Here is a 1,465-nt window from a genome sequence, read left to right as displayed (position 1 = left end):
ATCATGATATAGGAGGCCTAAAAGAAAGACTCTACACAGCACCCACCCCTCTGCCAAAACTAGAAGTCTGAGGGGCGGCCCCCGCAGCTCCGTGCGTCNGGGGAGCTCAGAGGTGGCGGTGAAGGGAGACACCAAGAAGCCCTCGCCCGGCCCTGGCACGTAACAGAGCTGGGAGCCCGGGTGCCACGGGTGTGCGATCACAGGTGAGCAGCGCCAGGTCAGCGGCGCGGCGGGAGCAGAAACAGCCGAGGGCGCCCCTGAGGGAACGGGAGCACGTGGGCCCGGGAGAATGGCGCCGAAAAGGCAGACTCCAAAGCGGGGACGAGGACCGCCGCGGCGCCCGCCAAGATGCCCGACTCGGCCGGCAGATCGCCCCTAACCCGCAGACGCCCTTTCCGGGGAGGCGCGGGAGGGCGGAGGCAAGGGCCGGAAGTTCCCCGGAGGGCCAGCCTTCCCGCGAAACCTGCCGGCCGGAACTGCCAGGTGGTCCCGCCCCCGGGCGGAACTCCGGGTTGCCGGGCAACGGCTGTGGGCGCCGTCGGCTGGCTCCGCGTTCCCGGGAGCGAGCCGAGTGTAGCTCCCACCTCCTGTCCCGGCAACTTCCCTTCCCGCCCGCCTTCCTTCTTGCCGCCTCTCTTCGCGTCGGGGAGTCCCTGTCCTTGGCACTACGCACACCTCTCAGGCTCCCGAGACCGCTTAGCGCCCACCTGCGTGAAAGCCAGTGTCCACCCGAGGCGAAGCGCCCTGGCCCGGGACGTGGCCTCCACGCTGACCGACCGCACCTCCCTGGCCATGGGCACCTACACTTACACCAGCCGGCCCCGGGCCCTGCCCTGCCAGCGCCGCCGTTATCGGGACAGCCTGATGCAGCTGTGAGTGAGCGACCAGCCCCCGTGCGGCCTCCACCTGCCCCCGTCCCGGGACCGCGGGGTTCCGGCCCCTCCGGCCTGGCGACTCTGCCCACGCTGCTCTCCCCACTCCACGTCCTCCAAAATAAAGTCTTTTCCCTAAAGACCTCTCCGGTGGCGTGGGGGAATGAAGCAAGAAGGGCCACGGGTGGCCTCCCTTAGTTAACGTTTAGTGATAGTGAGCTGCTGGCGTGATCAATCACGGGTACATGAAAGCCAACTGTTGTTGGCCGACTCTACCAGGGGCATTCATGTACGTGTTCGTCCTGAGCCCACCGTCCTGTGAAGTTGGTTTTGCAACTCCCATTACGCACACGAAGAAACTGAGAATCAGAGCCAAGTAAAGCTCTTTCCACGCCAGTCTTTGGTCGGGAATCAGGTCATCCTTCCGTGCTGGACCCCAAATTGTATTTTGACATTAATGAGCTGACTTGCAGATATTCACATATCTATGCGTATTATTATCCACAATAACGTTGACGGCCCTTTCTAAAGCTTATAGTTCTTTCTATAAGTTTCAGAATTTGGAACCAGCAGGACTGCGCAGGATCCCCCCT

General features: G+C 63.0%; 1 protein-coding gene across 1 annotated transcript in view; it reads left to right on the top strand.

The window, feature by feature from the left end:
* The first annotated feature begins 186 nt into the window (after positions 1-186).
* RSPH3 (radial spoke head 3) overlaps positions 187-1,465 on the top strand; it is a 23,910-nt gene continuing 22,631 nt past the window's right edge. The window contains exon 1 of the mRNA XM_077755135.1: positions 187-872. Coding sequence (XP_077611261.1) covers positions 349-872 — 524 coding nt within the window. The 5' untranslated portion in view covers positions 187-348. The remainder of the gene's footprint in view (positions 873-1,465) is intronic.

The sequence above is a fragment of the Crocuta crocuta genome, unplaced genomic scaffold (assembly GCF_008692635.1).
Source record: "Crocuta crocuta isolate KB4526 unplaced genomic scaffold, BGI_CrCroc_1.0 scaffold11, whole genome shotgun sequence".
NCBI lineage: Eukaryota > Metazoa > Chordata > Mammalia > Carnivora > Hyaenidae > Crocuta > Crocuta crocuta.
Note: the sequence above shows the minus strand (reverse complement) of the source record. Positions and strands in the feature narration are given on the sequence as shown.